We start from the raw sequence: 23,670 nt of genomic DNA on the forward strand, positions 1-23,670 counted from the left end.
CATGTAACTCCAAAACATGATAGTTAATAAAAGAAGACAAAGTAAAAAGAAGAATAAATGTTATGAAGAGAAAAGACCTTGAATTCCATATTTCTGCCTGTTGCACTCCTGTATATATTTTTTATTTCATGTAATGTAGAAACAATGCAAACAGCTAGCACTATCGAGGAAAAATGTACATCTGTATGAGGAAAAAATTTCATCAAAGGAGAAATTCTGAATGGTTAAAACTATTCAACAAAAATTAAAATTAAGTAATTAAACATATAATTCATAATAATCAAAGTATCCAAGGTATGTAGGTGCTAAAAATGATAATTTGATCTAATTTCTCATTTCAAATTGAGAATCTCTTCAAGTTTAACTCTTCAAGTTAATGCACTTATGCTTATTGGTACATGAAGAAATATGTACTAGTAAATATATAACACTACCCTGTAATTCAAGGCTGATAAGGGAGGCAAGTTTCTAGTAATCTCTGCAACCCCAGGACCCCATTCCACAATAAAAAATAACATAATCACAGGTTTATTTTGCAATAAATGAAAATATTTACTAAGTACACAATTAAAATACTGGACAGAAATTATATATATATATATATATATATATATATATATATATGTTTCTTTCATAAGGTTACCCTTTTCATATTTTCTGCTGAACTGGTGGAATTTCACACGTAAAATGTACAAAAATATTACTCCATACTATTTTATTAAAACTAACATGACTTGAAGCGATTCTGCTATTCTCTTGTTCTCGTTTGTGTAAGCTGTAGGGGGTTGGGACCCTTTCCGATCTTACTTAACAAGTGTACAGAAAAAAAAATAATAATAAAACTTTTGTGTTCCACACTTTTCCCGTCTTATTTTGGAAAACTTGGATGAGAGATGAAGTTCAGAGCATTTCCTGTCCAAGACATGATGAAAGCACCAGCATCGAAAAAACATAATCTGAAACAGAAGTTCAAGCGTGAATAAACGTAAGAGGTTTATAAAAGAAAAAAGTTAATCATGGTAAAATAAAATATTTGAAAAAAATCAAACATTTGTGATTTAGTCATTATGTTCATATAAAAACTCATGTACACAGCCAAATAAACAGTACCCTTTTGTCCATATTATGCAACAAGAGACTCGTTTGTTGTCCACACATCTGTAATGCTGTTCTGAGCACGTGTATTTGTATACATGCTCCGCAGAGAATGGTACATAATATAATATCAGATAATCGTTATATAAATTGACAGTAGTTGTGCTCCTTAGTTTAACTGCATTCTTAAAAACTAAAAGGTTTCCTATGACATTATCAATTACCTTGTTCACAATTTAAATTTGTCATTGAATTCTTCTTGAGCTTCCTCACTGCGAGACTGCAGTGATTCCCGGCATGACCCAACGTTGACCTCACCTAGCAAGAATATTTTGAAGAGGTTACTCAATGATTCAAATGGGAAAATCCACTTTTTTGGATCACAAACAATACATAAAACTGTTAACATCGTTTTGAAAGATAAATAGGTGAGTTTATTTTCATTCTGAAGCTTCTGTGAGACAAAGTTAGCGGCATCAATTGTCGTCTGATCAGAGGAAGACAGTCAAACTGATTTTTTTATTTCGCAATCTTAAATCTTTGTGATAAACGTGGCGCAAATTTTTTAAATTGATTGTCTCAAAACAACATTAACGCGTAAGATTTATTGTCATATAAAGCAATTCTGTCATAACAATGTGGATCGTGCTTAAAATAAAATAAAATTAATAAGTGGGTCAAGCCCACTGTACAGGTAAGTCCTCAGCCTTAGCCTTGAGGACATTGTGTGTGTGTGTACTGGGGCAATAATACCTGTACTGTCCAATTGTTATCTGATTAATGGGTTTGCGTGTATGATGTCCAACTTGGATGTTCACGCGGTTACCCGTAGTCCACAGCTTTATAAATACTAACTTGAATTTATAAGCAGTGATTATCGCTATTTGACAGTGACACGTATAAAATAGGCACAGAAAAACGTACAGAAACAGGCATATTTTTAGCTAACAAGGTTTTGTGTAAAGATATTTTCAATCTCTAGACCTGATTAAAGAAATTGTAGAAACCAAGCATATAGAAGAAGACATGCATCACTCCCGTGATTTTAATGTTTTATTGATTGCAGACTAAAGTAATAACTGTATTGTAACTGACATCTATTCTGCCACTATGTAGAAGTGGTCTGCTGTCAGACTTTTTTCCCTAAAATTCATATTAACTTCAAAGAATGTATAAACATACTGGCTTATTAGTCTCAGCATGGGGATGGTAGTTCTGGTAATTCTATGTTATCTTGATACTTACCTATATGCCTCTGGGATTCACATTATGTCTTTTGCACTGTATATATTTTTTACCAGGACACTTGTGAACAACATCTGGGTTATATACAAATAATATATTGAACCATGGTGAATTCCTGGAAAGAGAGAATATAAATAAATTTACCCACATGTGTTGTAGAGTAAATTGTGTTTCAAATGTGCGAAAGTCATTCAATCTGAAAAGCAGTGAAGAAATAAAAGTCAAATTTTATTAAATGAACTGTGTCTACTCCATATATTTATACAGCACTGTAAAACATTCCAGGTGTTTACCTTGTCTATTTGATAAATGTTATGATAATAGTTTTAAGCCTTGGGAAACAAAACAATATTGAGAATATTCTCAAAAATGCAACACTAAATGCTCAGCTGATCATTCTGAAAGGATGAATCATTTAGAGATGTTCACTTTTGCTATGAATATAAAAATTACAATGTACAAAAAGCTCACTCTCAGCACACACCCATTTAAAACCAGTTTATTATGTAATTAGGAGGTTCTTGTGATTTATTCTTAAATTGCAGTATTTTAGATGTTGTTTTGAACTTTTCTTTCACTTTATGAACATTTGTAGCATTCTTAATATAACTTTATGTGATGAATCAAAACTGCTTGTGAAAATGCTGCACTTTCTGATTACTTATGACGAATGTACTGATAATCAGTATCAACTTCAGCAAATTTCCTGCTGTGTTTTTTTTTAAGATGCACACCAAACATTCATATTAAGTGGGAAGAAAAAGTTTGAGATTAAATCAAGTCCATATATCATTCTGTTGTTTGCACTTTATCAGGAGTATTCTTTTGGGACGATCAATATGTGGGAGAAAATGCCAGTTGATGCTCATACCAGACAAATATAGACAGAAGCCTGCCTAAAGTGCATCTACTGAATTCCTGCAGTCTGTTTATCATGTTTATCCACATTAGCTCATTATAATATCATTATGAATGTTGTGGAGGTTGCTGTAGAATACCATACATGCAGCAATAACATACCCGAATACATACTAATTCAAGTACATTTGGTTTCTGTCTTTATTGTTTTGATGAAAGTCTATGATATGAATTAAACGAGGATTTCTTTTTCTCAGGAGCATATTTCTTCTTAGGAAATGATCTATGCAGTAGAGTGTTAATAAATAAGGATACTGGGAATTGCTTTAGCTGTGTATGTTCCAAGGCTGTGGGCACAGTTGTGTTGAATGCAGGTACTGGGAGTCAAATTATCCAGCCGGCTGTTCCAGGAAAAGGGCACACATAAGATTCTATATATATCCTACATATTACACAGTCGGGATGTTCACCCCACTTTGCATACAGGCGTATTGGAAGATATTGACCAAAATGCATGTACTAGTATGTTAGATATTAACAGAGTATAATGTTTACTGTGTGGTCAGTATTGGTCATCTATCAGGCAGATTATTTTGTGGATGCTGAGGCAGATACAGCTGAGAGTGCCTGCACATCTGCTAAGGAGGAGAAGCTGAGGTAAGGGATTACTGGCAGTGGCAGTGGTAGCTGACTCTTTTTGGATGTTTTGTTTACAAATAGAAACCCATCTATATTACCAGGTAATGCAGTTTGCTGTATGTAAACTCTCAGGTTAACTCTATTAGTTTACCATAATGATTGTTATTATGTAAAAGTTGACAGGTAAGGCATTTATAGATTTATCTAAACAAATGGATGTCTGCTTCAGTGCTTTTTATTTAAGCAGATACATGGTTTTGCAAACTTAATTAGATAATTTCCTGTGTGTTTAATTTTCAGTAAAGCTATTGAACCTCTGTTTCATTCTTTGTGCTATGAAAATGTTTTTAATGACAGTGTTTTTATTCAAGTTGCTTGGTTATCAAATGGATGTGTGCTTTTGACTGGAAGAGGAAGCCATGTCATTTATTGATTTCATGTTAAAAGGATAACAACTCTTCGTATGAGATCCATCTTTCACAATAAATACCTTGTAAACAATTCATAGAAATATAATAAATTCTATTTTACAACCAAAATGGTGATAATTGCAATTATTCCGGAACTTGTGCTTGCCATCGGACCATGTGACCTCCATAGATGGTTGCCCTCTGTAATAATCTCTTAAAAATTAATGAATAATAAAAAAAACAACAAAAAAAAAAATTTAGAAAAAAAAAAACAAAAAAACAAAAAAAAAACAGACTTACTTCAAATGAAAGGGATTCATTAATCATTGGGAAGTATGGGAAAATTGTCGTTTAACCCCAGGAAAATCAGTTTTTTTTTTGCCAAAATGAACAGTTGTTATCCCTATGAAATATGTTAATGTTGTATTGTTCTGGTGGATCAGTGCAGATGCACCTACAGAACTATCTTTGAAAAAAGAAGACAATAAAATAGCAAGATGTTTCTGGCTGCAGCCAAAGCTACCAGTGTTTCCTATTAAGCAATAACATATTTTGCATATATGAGCCAGGATGATTGATATCTCTGCAGTCAGTCAATAGGTTGGTGTACCTGGATATGATTTTTTCCCAAAGGAATGTGTAAACAAGGAATCAGCGCATTGTAGTGTATTAGTTTATGCTAATTAGACTGTCTTCAAGGATTTTTTCCTTTTAAGGTCTGCTGACAACAACATGTCTGGAATGTTACTAGAATTCATTCTTAGGAGATAGAAGTTTATGGCATAGGTTTTCATTCTCTCTCAGAATTATTTCCAATACTCAGAACACTTTTTTTGATATAATGTTTTGCATCTATTGTAATTTGTAGCAGTGCCATTTCTTGGTCTCAATAAAATTAATAATAACAAAAAGTGACAGTGTTTCAATGTTTTCTGATCTGATCGTAGCTATTTGTTAAGAGAAATAGTTTTTATCAGTTTGATTAATATTGTTTAAAATTATAAATTTAGAGAAAGTACATTGAAAAAAAAACTGCTGAAATTAGTATTAAAGTAATATGATACATCAATTTCATTATATCATTCAAGTAAAAAACAAATTGGTGGGCAATGCAAAAAAAAAAAAAAAAAAAACCTGTTCGAAAAGATGGCCTTATCTGCATGTATGTATTTTATAACATGATTAAAGGGCATTGTAATACTTTTGTAATATTGTTGTTATTTAACTTAAAGGGATAATAACTCTTCGTTATGGCCAAAAAATGAATTTTCCTAGAGTAAACAACAATTTTCCCATACTTACCAATGGTTAATGAATCCATTTCTACATTCAAAGTTAGTCCCTGTTTTTTTTTCTAAAAAGTTTGGTTTTTTGTTAAAATCTCTTAAGAGATTATAACAGAGTATAGCCATCAATCGAGGTCATGGGTCTGAAGACAAGCTCAGATATCAGAATAATAGCTATAACTCCTGTTTTTGTCGTAAAACAGAATATGTTATATTTCTATGAGTTATTCACACTGTTTTTATTGTGAAATATAGACCTCATACGAAGAGTTATTATCCCTTTAACTAACATTTTCAATATTGCAAAATGCATTTACATCAACTAAAGCCTCTGGAAAACTTTTAATGGCCGTCAGCAAATGTTCTTGAAGTAAAAAGGATATCATTCCAGGCACTTGATTCCAAGTCTTAATAAACAAAATACTTATACTTGATAAATTGGCATACGTATAGCCCATGCAGTGAGTTAATTGGATGTAAAGAACCCTTTGTTATGAGATGAAAGGAAATTTTACGATGGCAACAAATTTATTGGAATGACGTCATTGTACTTTACTCATTTCAATGTATTGTTGTTTTTTTTTTTTTGAGATAAATATAAGGGTGGATCTATGGCAAAAAACAGTGAGTGGTCATACTTTAATGTCTACATTGATGAAATCTGAAAGACTGTAGGCTATATTCTATATCCACTGACACAGTGACACAATGGACCTTGGAAAAAATCATGATTGTTTTCTGTACCAAAGAAAATGGCTTCAGCTGTATAATGCATTCTTTTGTATGGTTAAGTGCTGGCATTTTGCAATCAATTCACATGCCAAATAAAGTGCTTTAGAGTAGACCTGAAAACTAGGATTATTGAGCTTCGATTATTCGCAGTGTCATGATAAGTAGGCATAGGCACTCTATATATAAACACCTATGTATTAAATGAAATTGAAAATGTATAATGACATCAGTGTCAGCTTTGGTATGTTTATATATATATATTCCATTTTTTTTTAAAATACATATTTTTATTTATTTTCACTAGATTTAAGACTCTTTTCACATTTATAAAGGTTGATCTTTCTCAGGCTTTGTAAACTTGAGTATTAGCCAACTCCATAGAAAGGCTTTCCTATCACTTATAAATAAAAACATTAACATTTAAAGCACCTTGAAACTTTTAGTGGTTTTGGTTTGACTTGGAGTTTGATTGATTAAGGTATGAAAACAATAGGTAGTGCATTATACATTTGAATATCTTTGGTGTGTTCGTTGTATCCTTGATGAGGACCTTTTAAATATAAGTACAAACTCAATACTGTTAAAAAGCATCCTGAAGTAATGGCTTTTTTATGCTTTTAAACTTTGGGTACAGGTAAAGGTGTGTGCCTGTCTTACCTGCCAGGTATTTCATCATGCAGTGTACATCACTGAAGACTCCAGTTCAGTCTACGTTCCCAGTCACACGTAGACCTGTGCACAGTTTACATAATATCACAACAATTCGTTTTAAGCTTACACAGTGAGGTTGTTTAACTGATAAGGTTTAGATCAGCCAATCAAAAGCCAATTTACTTTTCAGCATAGGTAACATTACTGATTAAAAATTGTGGAGAATTTTTTTGACACCCAATTTTTAGTGAATAGCATGTTGTACAAATACCCCACACGGTTAAGCTTATCTTTTGCTATAATTTACATATTTCATTACTAATTTTTTTCAATATTTTGTTATTCATACCAAAGCTTTTATAGTAATAAAATGGTGAAATGTTCATTTTTTGGAATAATGTATCTCCAAACAAATGCTCTTTTTATGTATTTTGTGCCACATGTAGAAAACAATTATGAATAAATATTTAAAGCTGTGGCACCTGGATATTATACAAGATTTGAATAACCTACAGAAATAAAGGTGACTTTGTCAACCCTGAACTCTTCCAATCTGTTATCGGGGACTGCTCCTGACCAGTTTGTGTCATACAGCTGTGTATAAAAGGGGATTGTACAATTTTAGAAAAATCATGATGATTTTAGCCACAAAATGTGCAGGCATTCAACTTGTACTGCTGGGGGAAAATGTACTTTACTGGGGTAAATATCTGTAAATTTTATAGATTATGTGTTTTGCTCTACATATAGATTTTTTCCAGTATATTATGATTTATTGCAGTCTGCAACATTAAGCAGTGGTCCTATGCCTGCGGCCAGTAAAATTTTGTGCAGACCAGCATATTTCTTAGCATGTGTGAATTGTACAAGTTTGCATTAAGTGTCTTTTTAAGTTTTCATAAGAGTTTTCAATTTGATTTTTTCTGAAATGTAATCATTACATGATGATTGTAAAAAAAATGAAAAAATCAGTCTTGTCAACACTAGTTTTAATGCTTGCATCTACATTTCGGACCAGGAGATTTTAGGAAACCGGTGGTCAAGTGGCCAGTAAGCTGAAACTTATATACACCATATTTTTTGGGGGGAAATTGATAAGAGATAGGTTACTCTTAAAATTTCCTTTTAAATTGAAATAGGTAAGGACGTAAGGAGCAGCTTGCTTGCTTGCAATTATTTATTAATAATCTTGTATTAGTTATCACAATCATGTATTTTATGACGTGATGATACCAGTAGAACATTTTTGTTATTCAACTTAAGTCAGAATGTATGTATGCATGGTGATTGAATTATTCATATTTATTACGGCATAATGTTGTCTTATCTATACATCAATCCTCAGCCTGTGACAGCATATGCGTAGGCCAAGGATGACCATCTGTCTGGGCCCAGTGATGTCATATTGTCTGTACATCAATATATGACATTCCATTCTAGGACTGTTTGATTTTCACACTAATCACAGCTATTGAGTTCCTATTGAATTTTTTTCAACTCGAAGGCATGCAAGGGATTGGTGGCTTATTGACTAACACAGACGGCTTAAATTCGCTGGAATGGTTGTGTTAAGTCAGAATTTCCTCGAGAAATGTCAGTTTTATAGCAGTATTGAGTTTTTCTCCTGTTTTACCTCGTTTCACCAGGTATTGATTTGCTGTACTAGAAGTGAACTGTCGGACCTTAGCTGGCATACCCAGCTAGGAGACTTATTACAGACATGATAGTAGAAACATCATTTATTATTTCTGGATGAATCAGCTGTTCGCCTAATTATAGGAATACATTATGCTCAGTGAGCCACCATAACAAATTGATTTTTAGTTTTATAACCAAGAACTTGGTTGTCAGAGCTGATATTGTACACATGTGGGACATAGGACTGCACATATTGGATATTTTGGAATCTTTGAATTTCTGAAATAGGTATTTCCTGGCATAATCAAAGTAAAGGTCGACTCATCAGAGCCAAAGGATGTTCTTTTCCTAAGGTAGGAATGTTTGGTCTGACTATTCTTTATAGGTCTACAAATCTAAGAACATAAAATAATATTTTCATAGTTAGCAGAAATATTATATGACCTTCAAAATTGTGCAATCATGTATAGGTTTGGTTTAAACAAATGTGCATCTTTTTATTCACATGCATATGCAGAATGCGTGCAAAATGAGTAAAAATAGTTATGATATTATATTGTTTAAAGAAAGTACTAAGCAAATTTAGCGTACTTGCGAATCATCTATCCCTCATCTATCCCTCTCTGCACTTGGATTCTACTTTTAATAGAGTTTATAAAGGATAATTTTGTCTAAAATGACAGGCCAGTCATTATATCCAGACGATCATCATCCTAGACTCTGATGGTAATATCAACATCCGGTATGCTTCAGAAAGAAAAACTTATTTAAGGGTTTTAACCATTTTGAGGTGTATGTTAGGTTTTATAAGAAGCTGCAGATGACAAACATCAGAATTTGGGGGATTTTCAACCTACCAAGTGCACCTTTGACAACAGAAATTAAATTGGCTGCCAGTATCACCACACATTATCTGTTATATTTGCCTAGACTGCTAGGCTGAACATAATGGTTAAATATCTGATATTATGGAATACAGAATTTATACATTATTTATCAGTGTGAAGAGTATTTGGAAATATTGACATAATGCTAATAAGACAAAAGGGATTATATCACTTGTAAGGTCCTGATAAGATTAAACCATTTGCACACTTAGTCATAATTACCACGTCTGCACTCAAATAATAAAATTACAGAAATTATTAATTTATTTTAGTACAAATGTTTCACAGCAAATGGAAATATTATATTTTACATCTATATATAAAAGATATTCTTATACACATAGCTTTATGGCTTATATATTAATTAGGGTTATGATTGTGATTCTTTGACCGCAGATCAAATATGACTGTCCCACCTGAAAGCATACTGCGTAATCCCCTAGGGTATCTATTCAGTGTCTAACAGGGTTATTATGTGGCAAGCTTTATAGTTGGCCAGCCATATTTGATCTGTGGTTCAGTTAGCCCTGGGATCAACTTGTTCTGAATGTGCCCATACAGTTTTTTAAAAAATCATTTGTTGACAGTTAAGATGCATCTATTGTAACTTTTCTCTTTCTAATTATCGTCCTAATCTTGATAATCTGCAGCTACATCTATCAGGCCTTTTCTCCTGTAACCTTTCCTTGTGACATTTTGACATTAGAATAGATAATAGCAGCAACTGGAAATATCATCAGCCCTTAATTACCCCATTAATTATAAAATATCTAAAAGTGCTGCATATAAAGCAATCTATTGGTCGTCAAGACTTGTGACATCAGTGAGATTTTATCTTTGACTCTTCTTTTGATGAGATGAAAGTCATCCTAACTGACTGAGATTTCATATAAAGTAGATTTATGTTGAAAAAGGTGAAAATTACATTCAAGGTGTTTGAAAAAGCAAAACTAAAACTTTTATCAAGTAGTAAATAGATAACTGTTCTATTTTAATTTCCTGATGCCCAAGCGCTGACACCAAATATATTGTTATCTGATTTTATCTTTGTGATGCTTTGCTTTTCATCACAACCTCATAGAGCACAGTAGATAAAATTTATGAAATGTAAAAAAACTGATAAAAATACAACAAACTAAATTTTTTCAGTGCCCGAGGTGATTATTAAAAGCTTAAAAGTGATGTACAAACAGGTCCATCCAATAGAATTACTGGTTTATATTTACCTTTTATTAATGATTGTGATGCAGCTTAATGCACTTAAAGTTTCCTAAAGTGTGTTTTGGTACATGAAGTAATGCACGTTCACAGACCAATTTATCTTTAACTGTTGAACACCTTTGATATGGTAATAAGATGTAAATTATAGTCTCGCCTGCCACCTGTAATCTTATAATACAAGTATGGTGGTGGATATCCACGATAAGTAAGAGTGCCATTATTATATTTGTAAATTTCTTTCTTTTTATTTTTTTAAAAATTTTTGTCCAATTTAGTGATAGTTTTGTCATTTGTTCTTCTAAGCTAGTATGTGTGCCATTGTTTGTCAGGTAGGTGTACAAAGACACTGTGTGCACAATAGAAGGTAGGAACTTTTAACAGCTGGCCAAATAATTGTCAACATCAGGGCAGCACAAAATTAAATCAAGTTCAGAGAGCAATGAAAAATTATTGGCATTTTAGAAAACAACGTATAATCACTTTTGTGCTTGGCAAATATAAAAATAGATGAACAATATTATATATTTATGTTGCTATCACTCTTAACACGATAAGATAAAGTTTCATTTAGTTAATTGTTATGGCAAGCATGTCATTGTGCAATTTTAGTTCCAAAAATGAAAAAATATTAATAGCCATTTTGAACTTGTTCCAAAATGCTCCAAGATATCTGTACAGATCAATAGGCATTATTTCCATGTTTGTATTACCTAGTGATAGCGGATCAAAATCTCAAAGTTTTTAACTGCAAATATACAATTAGCCCTCTTTAAAACAAATATTTATTCTCTTCACTTATTTTTGCGTATGTTTAGAGTAGACCTAGACACTCACAAGGCAGACAGTCAAATGTTTGTATGACATTTCTATGGTTTCTTAACTGATATTTCTGTTACTTATATGCCATTATCCAACATTTCTTTTTGATAATTTATACCTATACAACTGTTTGCATATTAGTATACAGGTACCCCTTTTTCCAACAACCTATAAATTATACAGAATAAATTCAATAATCAACAAAGAAACAACAAGGACACACAAAGGTGGGGGAAAGCCCATGCACTCTACAGTAATCCTATTTGTTGATTTTTCTTTTGTTGGGTTTTGGAATGAATGAACAAACTTAAATGTGAAATTTGAATGAAAATTCTAATGGTTGTTTTGACATGGACTTTGAGTCGACCTTACCCTCTGAGAATTCATAGACACGTTCATCTAGACAAAATGACATCACGTTTTGTTATGGGTACATGAAGGACTAAATAAGCTGGAGGTCCTGCACAGATACATAGATTATGTAGGTATTTAGTTCAGAGATCATGCTTTTCCAACTGGCCTTTGTTTAAGTCAGACGACATTGACACTTTTGTTTCAAGGTGATTGTAGCCATGCTCCAATATGATTGTGGAGTGCACGTGTATGGTGCCATTAACCACAAGCACGGTTTCACTTGATACCTCATTTTCTCTTTCTGCCACATATGAATTACCAGGACTTTCATTATGATTTGATCTGATTTTATCAGATACATGAAGTCAAAATATAATTTTTGTTGAGAAATTCATTGATTAATAGATGAAACGTAAGGTTGCTATGCGAAGGAGCTCATTATTTTCTTTTTTTTTTTTATTCCACAGAACCCAGGGCATTGTCAAATTAGGCAATTTTATTTCCTTTCCTAGCAAATTAACTGTTCTAGGCCAGTGCTTAATGTTTGAAGGACAAAAATAATTTGGTTTGACTCAAAAAAGGGCTGATTAGTCATATTCCTATATATATAAACAAGCACATTCAACCACTTATGACACTATTGTGTATTTATTTATTTATTTATTTAATTATGATTACAACAACACTGTTCTATCTGATCTATGCCCCACATCTTCAGTACCTGGTCTTCCATTGCAAGTTATGGGGTATGATTGAAAAGAAATTATAAGACAAAACATTTCATTTTAGGGGCACCAGCAGCACTGTACCATACCTTGCCACCCCTACAGATTCCAGCCTTGGTGCCAGTGCCAGTGCCACTACTACTCCTACAACTACTCCACCGACTACTACAAGTCATATTGACTGTGGCACCTGCCCTGCAGGTGTCAACTTGTGCTGCCCCGACACTGGCAAACTGGAGCTGAATGACAGTAACGACAAATCAGAAAAGTTCTGTGAAGATGATCATTGTCGAGAGACAGAAGCAGAAGATGGTTTAATGAATCATCATAAAGAGGCTGGCACGTTAACAGGTAAGGAATTTTTGTTTGTTTATGAATGACAGCATATGGCACAGGCAAGTATCCCTTTAAAAAAGGCGGTGGGGGCATGGACATAATGAGAGACTTTTTCTCATTATGTCCATGGTGGGGGTTAAATACCTTAGTGATGTCCTGGTATCATTTAAGATGGTGTACTGAGATGTCATCAAGGTAAATTGAAGTTTAGTAGTGTGTTTGGTACTCTGGATAATTAATTAAGAAATTCTTGTGTTTAGCCTATAATTGATTCTTCAACCTACAATACATGAAAAACATGCCTATGTAAATAAATTTTTGAAGACGAATAATCTTAAAAGTGATAGAGCACTCTACATATATTTGTAAAATGTGACACCCTAGATCGATGTAAAATGTGACTCCCTAGATCGATGTAAAATGTGACTCCCTAGATCACTCTATATAGAGAGAGAAGCTTTCATAATGAAACTGGTCTCGTTACCGTATTCTCTTTCTTATCAAAATATAACTGATAGCTATGAAAAAACAATTTTCCTAAAATGAAGTAATTTTTCTTCAGTCAACGGCTAATTATTGAAATAGTTTTTACCTCCAATATTTTGATTTATATTATATTTATATTATGATCTTCATCAGGGAATGAGGCTATCCAGGTGAATGTGTTCTGTTAGACATCAAAATATTGGAGGTAAAAGCTATTTCAGTATTATGCTGTTGACTGAAGGAAAATTACTTCATTCTTATACCATAGCGCAGCTGATGAAATTCTTTTCTGAGAGTTTATGGTCTTTTTGATACCTTTTTGATAAGGGACTGACGTAAAAATCTGTTGAAGTTCAGATTTTGTCTAGGCAGTCATTGTATTAGAGGTGACACAGCCATTGCAGTATCATCTCAACCAAGTGATGAAAATCACAAAGAGGGTGTGATGAGGCTTCTTACACAAATGATTTAAATTTAATCATTGATCCCCCAGATATGTGTGCATAATAATAGAATATAAATGAAACATAATTTTTGAAATTATTTCAGAACTATGAAATTGCAATTATCTCTCTTATGTTTTTCTCAGAAGTTGAAGACTTTTTACCATATGTATGTATACTTATATAATACTCCAGTACTACCAGTGTCGCCCTGTTGTTAATAAATGTACTGTCCAAACTTTCACACTGAGTAACCAAGCAGTCAAAAGACTAGCCCCTGGCCAGTGGGCTGCTTATTCCTAAAACTAACATGTTATTATATATCCTTTCTTTTATATACAGTACTGTACCATGGCACAGTGGAAATAAATCATGCTATATTGATATAAAGCACAGGCAGCTTAGCTCATTTCATATAATTAGAAAGGAGTGAGAGAAAAAAAGAGAGAGAGATAGCAGAGTATTCTTATATATCAAAGTTCAAAGCATTACAAATCTTATCACTGCTGCAGCATGGAATTCCATATGCAGACCAGAGTGTTATTGGTTTGAACATATTGACCTTTAAGTACTGATATGTATTATGTAAAGCAGCACGGTGTCTATGTGTAAGTGAGCTGGGGTTTTGATTTCCCTATCACCATGTGAACATTTTCTCCCAAGTTGCAGGAATATCTCATTACTTTTGGCACATAGATGTGATTTGTAAGTAAACTGCATTCCTTGATTACTTTTTATTGATTGGGTAGCTGGCTTCCAGCCAAACCTTATTAGGGGTTATTTCCATTCTTACTGTATAAATGTGAATATCTAATAGTATAACCATTCAAGTGGGAAAAAGGATTTCATTTATGATGCTATTATGCTGTAAAAATTTTATGAAATTCACATATAGAATCTGGTTCAAGAACAGTGCTGATACCTTATGCAAACATCAAGGAAAAACCCTCTCCGGTGTTTTTTGTAATATGTGATGAGTACGTGCTGCCATCTTTTGAGAAAGCTGAAACTAAACTGGTTGTATATACCAAGCTTGTGCAATAAATAATGCCTCGAAAAAGTGAATCAATCGAATGACACATAAAAGGAAGTGTTATTGAAATGAATCGTCAATAGCTTCTACAATCTTTTGAAGGTCACAAATGAAATTTATCACACTTAAAGAATTAGGGTAAATACAGGTGGGTTGGATGTGATAATGTGCTTTGAGAGTTGATGTTTGTTAGTGCTGATGCAGGGACGCTGCCACAGGTATGAACTGATTCATAGCACAGTCAGTAAAATTGATATATGTATATTGAACAGTGATTTTTTTGTGTGTCATGTTCTTTGAAAATTTGTTGGAAATAAAAACACATCTTGTATCTAACTTCAGTTGGAAACAGCTCCTCTCGCCTTGACCAACTAATGATTATAAAACAAATAGTTTGTATCCAGGTTCCTTTGTTCCAAAATCTGATTTTTGAGTCACAATAGTAATATATTGGCAAAAATTTTGAAACATTTTTTCCACAGCCACACTTAAGTAAATTATCTTAAGCGTATGTCATAATGTCATATGCTAACACAACCTTTAGTTTTTAAACTATTTATGATAAAAGAACGGCATCCAAACTGTGATGACATATATACAGGGCAGAAAAAACGAACCAAAGCTGAAACTTGCCCAGGCTACCAACTTTGGTATACTGTACAGCAGGGGTTTACTCTCATCCCTGAGATATTACTGGGGACTGTTAGTAGATTAGTTTATAGTTAACACAGAGGAATGATTCAGGTTATGCTTAGGTGAGACAATCCAACATTAACACACGTAATGTTGGAAAAGAATGTATAAAGAGGGGTTTAGAATCCTGGCAGTTCTGATGGTTCGCTAACTTCTGTATACTCAGTCACAGAAAACTGGGATTGATTTTCTGATGAAACCTCTCATTGGCCCTGGGGATTATGGTTTAGTTCTATGCTGTGGAGTGGGTTTTTGTGTTTGTAGAAGGTCTGGGTTGTGCAGGAAATTCACTGTTTTACGTTGGTTTATACAATAAGATAAAAATATAACACATTAATATTGCAGATGTAATTTTGTACTTAACTGATAGGAGAGTAAAAATGATACTTGAATCAAAGTAAATGGCATTTTTCATTGTTAACCTCTTGACTGCCAGTTCAGTTCGTTAATTTTTTTTAGGTAAGATGAAATAATATGAATAAATGTAGATAATTTCAAAACTCACCAGATCCATTGTCAGTGTTTACTGCAATCTGAAATGCCAAATAAATAAGTTATTTACTTAGGTTTGAAAGTTAGGTATTGAACATTGAACCACTGTAACACAAAAATTACATAAATAACCAGAAAATGAGAATGATTATTTATCTCAGTCAGGATATTTAAAGCAATTTGCTACCATCTGAAAAAAGCATCCATGCAAAGAAATTTTTATCTGTAAGAATACATTGAAAAAATGACTGTGTAGGACAGTAGTGATGTTGTGACACTTCATATTTTGTATCTAAAAAAACCCTAAGATTGCGTCTTGTCACGCATATTGATTTTCCTCTCTGTGTACATACATGATTATAAAACTTATTAATGTACAGGTGGTGTATCATAGACATGTTGTTGCATAATGAATAGTTTCTCAAAGATTGCCATTGATATGGATGTCTATCAGGTGAATAATAGGAATGAGTGCAATAATTGATGGATAACCCTAGTTATTGCAAAGGTTTTCTGATAAATTCTGCACAGAATTGCATTTTCATCGTTGAAGAGATAGCATGTTTTAAGTGAGTTGAATTTTATTGAATGGCCATGTCATATTTACAGTGGTGCTTAGACTAAGAGGGAATTAATAGATGTCACATTACATATTGAAATTAGACAATAAGAATTGATTGCTCTGCTCATGTAAGGGATCAAATGAAACAAAAAGTAAGGGGAAGTTTCAGACTAGACCATAAATCAATGCCATTCCCATTCAAGCTAAGTCATTGTTCTAAACATTGTTATACATAGGTGAAGGTAAGCCATGGCATCATTTCTTCTGTCCCTTGATCTTTAGCACAAATTGTCGTCACAAAGACAGCAATACTAAGTATTCTCATTATGTCTCTGCAAAGGCCAGTACGAATTGCTTTTCGTAGAAAATTGGGTCCAGGGAATGTTTTTAAATGAATAAGCCTAAGCTGCTAGAGATCAATATACATGTATTGCCGCAGTCTGCAGACAAGTGCTTGCAGGAGGCACGTGGTCACATTCCATGAAATTGGGCCAGCTGCTGTACTTGGACGCAAGTTCATAGATACATTTCATCAGATGGTTGGACGTACATGAAGCAAATTCAAGGAATTGTTAACATTGTGGACATCTGATTTCATTGAAATTGTGTATCTAGTCTACAGTGAAGTCCTTGGCTTATCTGGATGTTATTGGTACCGATAAGAATACAACAGATAGGTTCTATAGCTGCTAAATAGGTACACCATATGTAAGTTTGAATTAGTTAAGGTCACTGTTTGGAGTTTCTTGACTTTCAGAGGAGGTAACGCTGATGCAATTTATAAAATGGCTTCTTTAAGAGAAAAAAATCTGATAAGTATCAGATAAATTGGATAGATAACATAAAAACATTTGTGGTGCAATTCTTTTTTTTTGCTCTAGAATAAATGTTTCAGTTTTTTAAAATTGGGTATGTAGTATTTTTGTGCCAGAATAGATATTTTGACAGAACTGATTATGGGATATATATGGCACTCAGTGAGTCATTGTATTGATTTCTGAGAAACTTCCATTGTTGTTCATACAGCACATCCCGTCGGTCATTATCAGTTTCATGCATAAGAAATGAATAATAGAACTGTACTCAGCTGCCAGAGTATAGATTAAAACTTTTCACATTTGAAAATGAAGTGCAAACTAGGAGAGACAGATAAAAACTTATTTTCAGTCCTGTATTATTTAAATGTGAAGCATAATTTTATTAAATCTTTCAGATAGTGCTCATCTACATGACTATTTGCCCTTTTTATGCTGTTGTTATGGTAACACATTTGTTCTAAATGGTCGGTCTCATTTCAGACGTGTGTAATGTTGGAAACCTCCCAGAAGTAGAGATATTGAGTTTGATTGAGGAGAAAATACCCAAGTATAGGCTGCGAGCGGACACCATTACATCATTTGCTGGCTACGAGAACGAGGATTGGATCCAAACCCCCATTATACCTCATGACATAGAGCTAGATCTCACTGAGGAACAGATAGAGGAGACATTGAAGTATTTCGGTAAGAAGACTGATTTGGCAATTGATGTGTTTCACACTGGCATTAGTTTTTCTTAACAGCTGAAGTTTCAAGAACTCTGGCCAGACTGGGTACATTATCCCTATTTTAGACTCAGTGAAAATGTATGCTATTTTAATTTTTTGTATCAGTAAATTCTACAGCTTACTTAATTAATATTTATATATTTTGTTATGAATACATTTTGTTATATAATGATCCTTTATAGTTTGTAAAGGTGAGTCTGGTGTAACTTCTCACTGAGTGCAGTAGATGTTACGGGTGGCACCATCTTTGAGTAAGCTGTCACAAGCGTGCAGGAAGCCATAGCAGTAAACTGGTTTGATTAGAATCTCAGTCTTTTTGAAAGATGAGACAACTATTAAACTCAAATGCTTTTGCTGTAGGTAAATTGGCACACACTCGTTTAGACCCTTCACACATCATGCCTTATACATATAAGTATTGAAACACTTAGACTGGTCCTAATTTTATGTTACAGGGATTTTACTCCCTTTCACAAGTTCATTCCATGTAACATCTTACAGCTTGGAAGCCCCAGTGTAAGAATAAAAAATAACCTGGTTAACTGGCTGTGTTGAGCTCTGTTCAGAAAGCTCTGTGCAGGTGACACTCTTGCATAATACCAGGCTATTTAGTTACATTAATCTCCCTTAGTATTTCGATACCGATACTTGAAATGCACAACGTGAAAAGGGCCTTACCCTCCTGTGACATTGCTGGTCATTAGAACACATACACAGTATTGATCCAGGTCAGAATGTTGCACCCTGCTGGTTTTTATGGAGTCATGCATACACAAATGCCCTATGAGTCTATATATCAGCATATATGTTACATATCTCATTTCAAATGACCTGTATCCTAGCAAGAAAAAATTGACACATATTTGTCAGTGGATGATACCCAATATGTACTATGTGAAAAATAAGATATATATATAAAATCAGGTTTACGTAAGGACAAACTTAAACTAGCTTTGGTATAAATGCCATCATCAGAGGACCAGATCCCCAGGTAGGGGACATGGAGTTTGCATGTATAGGAATATAATATGGCAGGCCGCAGATAGTCTTGTGTGTATGGTGATGTCAGGTGTTCTGTTTGTGTCAAAATTAGTCCTGTCGAAACACATGGAAGAACTGACCTTTTTCCTGATTGTGACATGCATTTATTAAATGGACGGATGACCTCGCTGTCCCTTAAGGCATGCAGTGTTCATGACTTGACCAATAGAAATCCCACTTTAGATGCTATCTACATGTATATTTACCATGGAACGTGGTTATAAGTGTTGTAGTCTGTTAGATGATGTGTCTGTTGGAGTATTGTATTATGAGACACATCGTGTAAACCACTTCTGTGATAATGTGAAAACTGTGACAACGCATGTGAGGAATTAGGGATATATTGTAAGTAAACAATCAATGATGTTAGTCATTCCTGTACTATATGCACTTCTTGGTGATATGTTTTGAATGCCATATGACTAAGAAGTTGGCTTAATCTGAAGTTTCTTTTCTTTTTTGCTAAAACTTGGTGCCTTTATGTGTATGGCACTGGGCAGGAGTCTTTATTATTATTATTTTTTTTTTTTGTATTTCATGATTTGGTACATTGGTTATGTAAGCAGCTAAACTTTAAAATATCCATATAGCACGCAATTATTACCTTCTTACCTGAGAAGAATGTTAACTGTCTTACAGGTGTTAAGGTGGTCTTGCCCCAATGGAAAGGAGGTTCCTCTCAGACCAGGTTCCATAAAAATTATCCACCCGAATTTAACATCTTATTCTCCGTTTTCCTTGATGTAGTTTTCTTTAAAGAAGTAACTTCAGTTGGCGATTTAAGCTAGAGCAGATATAGCTCATTTGCCTCCTGCTAGCGTTTCTTTCTTTGCATGGATTGTCAGCAATCAATTGACAAAACATTTGCTTATGCAAGGCCAGCTTGACCACAATGCCTTCAACAAGGCACTAGGGCTGGGCACTGCCTGTGACGTAGCTGGGTAGTTTAAATAAGGGAATAGTGGTATTTATGTTTGGGGAGATATTGTACATTTTACGCACAAAATATGACTGCTCAGTATGGAGAAGAAAATAAAAAAAGGTGAGCAATGTGAGTTATTGGAAGTGTTAAAGGGCAGTCTTGAAGCCAGTGATTTAAAAGGGGAGATTCTTTTTCTGAAAAGGTGGGCCCTTTTTGTCCATAATTGCATAGCATCTAGATCAGATTTTGATTTAGAGGAGATATCTGGGCCAAAAGGGCGATTCTTTCAGTAAATCTCCCCCCTCCCCCCTTTCCAGACAGATGTATAAAGAGTAACTTAATATATAATACAGGCACTTTTTGTTGCTGTCTTTGAAGGATTTAGAGACCATTCCCAGATCCTATCGTACTAACTTTGGACAGAGCTATCTCCAAGGGGATTCTCACTTAATTGCAATTAACTTATGTGTCTTAGACATCTGTCATGTCTACTGAAGCTGATCATCATTCCTCTTCATCCCGTGTGGGACATAAGGCCACACTGCAGCTGATAGGGGGTAATTAACTATGGTTTAGCAGCTTTAGTAGGCATTCCAGACATCTCAGCCACTTAAGCTGAAAGCAATTTAGTGAAAAACCCTGTGGACATGGACCGATCCTGTTAGATCAATCTAAGGATGGGAACCAAGTCCTAGATACAACAGGATGCTCTTGCCATTCACATTGGGAAGTGGAGCGGATGAGCACATCTAACACAATGGAGGCATCTGGCAAAAGTTGGTTTGGAAAACAACATTGATTTATTCTTATAATAATGACTGAGAATGTCATTAGGCCTCTCACTGAAGTTTCCATGCATTGTACTCAAGAAGAGAATGAAATAATTTTTCTGCATACTTATGGAAGTGAACTTTGTGACAATTAGCAGTAGAAATGACTCTGCAGTAGGTGGTTATATATTTTAAATATAAGTGCAATTAAAGAAAAGCTTTTATATGCTTAGAGTTGGATTTTATGGCATTATTTGTATGAACGGCCCCTTTTCAGTGCAGGATTACACTTACATGAATGTATTCTTTGATTATTTTGTTTCTTTTGGCATAATGCCCAACTCAGAAAAATACAATTGATCTGCAAACCTGGAAGGTATTATTTGATTGTTACGAAGAGTCATACATTTGTAACCTAAGAAAATTGCATAATTTATCCATGCTGTTATTCTTAAAATCTTGCAAATACTTGGGCTTTTGAACTTGTGAAAGCAATTTTGTTTATTCTTGATAACTGCTGAAAAATTGCCACCAAAGCTATCTAGATATCAGCTATAGGGAGTTTTCTGCTGCACTGTCGAGGCATGCACAATACCTGTTATTGATTGGTACATTTCATTCAACAAACAATAGAGACGACAAAATCGCTTGCAAAACAAGGTAAAGCTGGAGGCCTTGTAGAGGTTTACCTCTACTGGCCAGTTCTGCAGTTAGCATTTATACCAGTAGATGATGCTGCGTTAGTTATTTTTAACTCCCATTTATCTGTAGCTGGGGAAGCTATATCTGATAATTTCAGCATACTTGCGCAGAAGAGCATCGGATGAGGTGTAGAAAAAATAAGTGCAACAGCAGTAGTAAAACTTGATAAATAAGATAACCCCATGGAAGATGATGTAGAGCTATGGCAAATGGAAATTACTATGAATTAGACGAGTACCTGTATGAGAGGTATGGATTGTATGACCCATACTGCAGTATAGGGAATCTGAATGACCATAGGGAAGCAAACCTTCTGTGTAGTTTATATAGTGAAGGTAGGTGAACATTTACATAATATGCTGCCTGAAATATCTCTGAATAACTGAGTAGCATGGCATGAGCATGGTATATCAAGTGTGAGTTTAACATGTTTTTTTTTCTTATGAATATAAATTGAACTGCATTCCATTTTTAAAAGCCTAGGGATGAAAATATGCCTTGTGTATTTTGCATTAAAAAATTCAATTTTTTTGTCAAGTCATTATTTTGGAATATTACATGTTATAATTGGATCTGTAGCATTTTAACACTACAGTTCTAGGTAGACGATTTTCTAGATGTTCCTAAAACATTGTACAGGGTTAACTAGAAGCTTTTTGTTGTTGCGAACTATATACTTTTGAAATCCAATCTTGTTAGATTAAGAAATGTAGTTAACAGTATTGAACATAGTTAACACTGAAAATGAATTGTTATGGCCTAGAAATCTTCTGGTTTTGTCACATATAACTAATATTAACATGTTTGATAGACTTGTTAGTGCTCTTCATATATGTATCTATAGTTCCATTAGCTGAAACAGTAATTTTGACCTTTTCTTATATTCTCGTGCTGCCTGTGATGGCTTGCAGCAGGAACTCCATTAAATATTGATTCCCAATGGCCACATCTCTTGTATCATGGTTATGAAAGCCTACCTATTAGCTTTGATTAGTACAGTGTGAAATGAGATCAATTAGGTATGTTTCTCCAATAAACAATACCTGTCTGTTGAATTGTGTAATCTCTGTCTCAATCATATTGACCACTGCATGGAATCCTTATGTAGTTGATTTTGAAAAATGAAATATTGGTTATGTACATGCCGTTTATCGCTAAGATTTTATCCATTTCATTCTTTTGTTTGCGTCAGTGTAATAGTTTAAGTATCTAAAGTTTTAATGATTATTTGATACATGTGAGCCGTCTGGTTAGTTTGAAAGTAAGAAATTATGGATCACTCTCCAGATATTTGGAAGGGTGAATACTAGTAGCTTCTATTTAAAATAGTTATCCCCCATCACGTTTCCTGGCATGATCTGCTTCAAGTAGTGCTAATAATAAGTAAAAACAGTCACGTTTTACTGCTGCAGCCATATTTCCCTAAAATTAAAAAGTTATGCTGTGGTTGGCAAAATAATAAATAAATAAATAAATAAATAAATAAATAAATAAATAAATAAATAAATAAATGAACAAATAAAAGAGTTAAAATTCAGTTTTAAAAAATTCTCCTCTTAAATCTATGAAAAATCATGAAATTCTCTTACCTGGTCCTCATATCTGTCTACAGTAGGTCTCCACAGTTTCTTCATTGAGGCAGCATGTCCTATTACAACATCTATGAAGACTGGGAAAGTTTAGTTTCCAGACTGTTTTTTTTTTGCACCTGTTACATATACTCAAGACGTCTTGCTTTTAGATATATAATGTGCCATTTGCTTAGTGCATTAAAGCAAATCCTGTCGTCCCAATACTTCTTGATGGCAATTCTATGTATGTCCTTGAATCTTACATCATTTAAAAGAAATAATGGATGTTGTTAACATTCTACACTGGAATAAGATGTGCCTGCCCTCATGTATGTTTAAAAAACCAGTCCATCTTTGGATGCTGACAGGTTAGTGCTATAAATTAAAATCAAATTCAACTCGGAGGTGGAAGTTCCCATTGATTGGCTGAAGAAGCTTACCTATAAGCGTGGTGCATACTGATATCTTGTTTTTGACAATTTAGGGCCATATCAACATAGTTAAGGTCATTGG

The 23,670-nt window shown here is 33.8% G+C and overlaps 1 protein-coding gene and 1 long non-coding RNA gene across 13 annotated transcripts in view; one reads left to right on the forward strand and one right to left on the reverse strand.

The window, feature by feature from the left end:
- Positions 1 to 74: 74 nt before the first annotated feature.
- LOC106163679 (uncharacterized) lies at positions 75 to 23,632 on the reverse strand. Its single transcript, XR_015333032.1, has 5 exons — positions 23,176 to 23,632; positions 16,057 to 16,084; positions 2,341 to 2,455; positions 1,320 to 1,413; positions 75 to 956 (listed from the first exon to the last, which is right to left on the reverse strand). It is a non-coding gene; the product is annotated as an uncharacterized LOC106163679 (long non-coding RNA).
- LOC106157021 (trafficking kinesin-binding protein 1) overlaps positions 1,380 to 23,670 on the forward strand; it is a 38,730-nt gene continuing 16,439 nt past the window's right edge. Inside the window, exons 1-3 of one of the 12 annotated variants that reach the window (XM_087005638.1) lie at positions 1,380 to 1,523; positions 12,625 to 12,911; positions 17,904 to 18,107. In XM_087005638.1, coding sequence (XP_086861764.1) covers positions 12,878 to 12,911; positions 17,904 to 18,107 — 238 coding nt within the window. In that variant the 5' untranslated portion in view covers positions 1,380 to 1,523; positions 12,625 to 12,877. Of the gene's footprint in view, positions 1,524 to 3,635; positions 3,856 to 7,482; positions 7,619 to 8,737; positions 8,908 to 10,829; positions 10,868 to 12,624; positions 12,912 to 14,954; positions 15,077 to 17,110; positions 17,314 to 17,903; positions 18,108 to 19,415; positions 19,538 to 21,621; positions 21,922 to 23,670 lie in introns of those variants that run through there. The other 11 variants (XM_087005647.1, XM_087005637.1, XM_087005634.1 and 8 more) reach the window with 11 other exon arrangements.

Source organism: Lingula anatina, chromosome 2 (genome assembly GCF_051362555.1).
Source record: "Lingula anatina isolate TDL-2025a chromosome 2, LinAna3.0, whole genome shotgun sequence".
NCBI classification, from domain to species: domain Eukaryota; kingdom Metazoa; phylum Brachiopoda; class Lingulata; order Lingulida; family Lingulidae; genus Lingula; species Lingula anatina.